Source organism: Otolemur garnettii, unplaced genomic scaffold (assembly GCF_000181295.1).
Source record: "Otolemur garnettii isolate 467f Iridium unplaced genomic scaffold, OtoGar3 scaffold00026, whole genome shotgun sequence".
In the NCBI taxonomy this organism is placed as follows: domain Eukaryota; kingdom Metazoa; phylum Chordata; class Mammalia; order Primates; family Galagidae; genus Otolemur; species Otolemur garnettii.
Genome location: NW_003852421.1, coordinates 1,155,088 through 1,156,950, shown reverse-complemented (window position 1 = coordinate 1,156,950; position 1,863 = coordinate 1,155,088). Strand labels below are relative to the sequence as shown.

The 1,863-nt window shown below is 42.6% G+C and overlaps 1 protein-coding gene across 2 annotated transcripts in view; it reads left to right on the top strand.

The window, feature by feature from the left end:
• ECI2 (enoyl-CoA delta isomerase 2) overlaps positions 1 to 1,863 on the top strand; it is a 20,173-nt gene that overhangs the window by 8,285 nt on the left and 10,025 nt on the right. For both annotated transcript variants that reach the window (XM_003788283.3, XM_023512307.1), the window contains exon 6: positions 1,108 to 1,210. In XM_003788283.3, the coding sequence (XP_003788331.2) occupies positions 1,108 to 1,210 (103 nt within the window). The remainder of the gene's footprint in view (positions 1 to 1,107; positions 1,211 to 1,863) is intronic.

The following is a 1,863-nucleotide window of genomic DNA, read 5'->3' as shown; positions in this document are numbered from 1 at the left end:
CCCACCACAATGCCCAGCTATTTTTTGGTTGTAGTTGTCATTGTTGTTTGGCAGGCCTAGGCTGGATTTGAACCCACCAGCTCTGGTGTATGTAGCTGGTGCCTTAGCCACTTGAGCTACAGGCACCAAGCCACACTTGGCTGTTTTTTGAGACGTGGTCTTGTTCTTGCTCAGGCTGGTCTTGAACTCCTGAGCTCAGGCAGTCCACCCACCTTGGCCTCCCAAAGTGCTAGGATTACAGGCGTGAGCCACCTTGGCTGGCCATGAAGGAATCTTTAAAACATAGTTCAGCAAAATAAGACCAAGGCAAGAGGGTGCGTATTGCACAAGTCCATTTATAGATAGTGCCGCAGGAGGCAGAAGTTCTAATCTGTGACAATTGAAGTCAGGGAGGGATTGTCATCGGGCAGGTGGGGTGGTATGCCGAGAAAGGAGCCTAAGGCAACATCCTGGGGTGATGGAGTTGTTCTGAATCTTGCTTTGGATGGTGATCACGTGGGTATTTATAGTGATCAAAGGTCATTGGACTGAACATTCAAGAACTGGACATTTTATTGCATATAAAATACTCTAATTAAATACATACTCACACATACCCCTTTACTGGCTCTCAGAACAAAGGCAGAACTTATCAGGATCTACGAAGCTCCTGTATGTCTTCGCCCTACACTGACTTCTTCTCTCTAGCTTTTTCTGCAGCAGCTGGGGTGGCTTTTCTTTCAACGTATAATACATAACCAGGGATATCCTTTTCAAAGAACCTTTGCACATGCTAGTCCCTCTGCATGAACTATTCCTCTCACCCTTCTCTTTCTAGCTAACCTGGCCTCCCTTAGGAAAGATCCTCCCTAAACTCTCCAATTAGACCAAAGACCCTGTTACATAGCCTCATATTATTACTCATCTCCCCTTCATACCATAGCTGGATTATTTATATTTATTTTTTATATCAACATTCAGTTTACTCATTAGTTTGTAAATTACAGCAAGAACCATAGCTGATTCTCCACTGTATTTCCAGCGCCTGGCATAGAGCCTGGCACATAGCAGATCCCCAATAATTATTAAGCAAATAAATAAATGAATGGTTGGTTTCATTCTTTACAGGAAACGGTGATTATTATAGTAGTGGGAATGATCTGACTAACTTCACTGATCTTCCCCCTGGTGGACCAGAAGAGAAAGCCAAAAATAGTGCCATTTTACTGAGGTAAGGGGGACTGACATTTATCTGACCCCAGAGGTCTCATTCTTATTCATCAAAGTGGTAATAATTGAACACAAGTGAAATAGCTACTTCTCTGTACCAATGCAGTTAATTGTGACTTGGGACAAGCATATTTCTCCAGACTGCCTCCATCAGAAGATGGGCTTTTTTCTTTCCCTTGGACTTCTTTACCTGTTCATCCTGCTCCTCTATGTGAGATGTAACTGAAAGACGTAAACATGAGCTATTGATATAAATAGAATTCTCTTTGGATCCACATACCTCAGACTTGGCAAAATAATAAAAAATAAGTAAAATAAAATTCTCTTGTACTGAAGCAGAGGAATTTGGTAAATTCTGACCCAGCCAGAGGAACAGATGACTTCTATGAATTCTGGTGATAGCAGACATGAAGGAGCCTCGAAAAGGACAGAAGGTCATGAGGCTCTGCTCTTCCTATCACATTTATCCTTGCCAGGTCTCTAATTCCCGGGGAGCTGTAATACTGCGGCATGTGCTCGGCCTCCGGCCATAATTGTGAAGACTACAGCTTTTCTCGTAGAACATTTACTGTAGAACTAATAAGTTAGGGTAATTATTAGATTCTTTTTTTTTTTTTTGAGACAGAGCCTCAAGCTATCCCCCTGGGTAGAGTG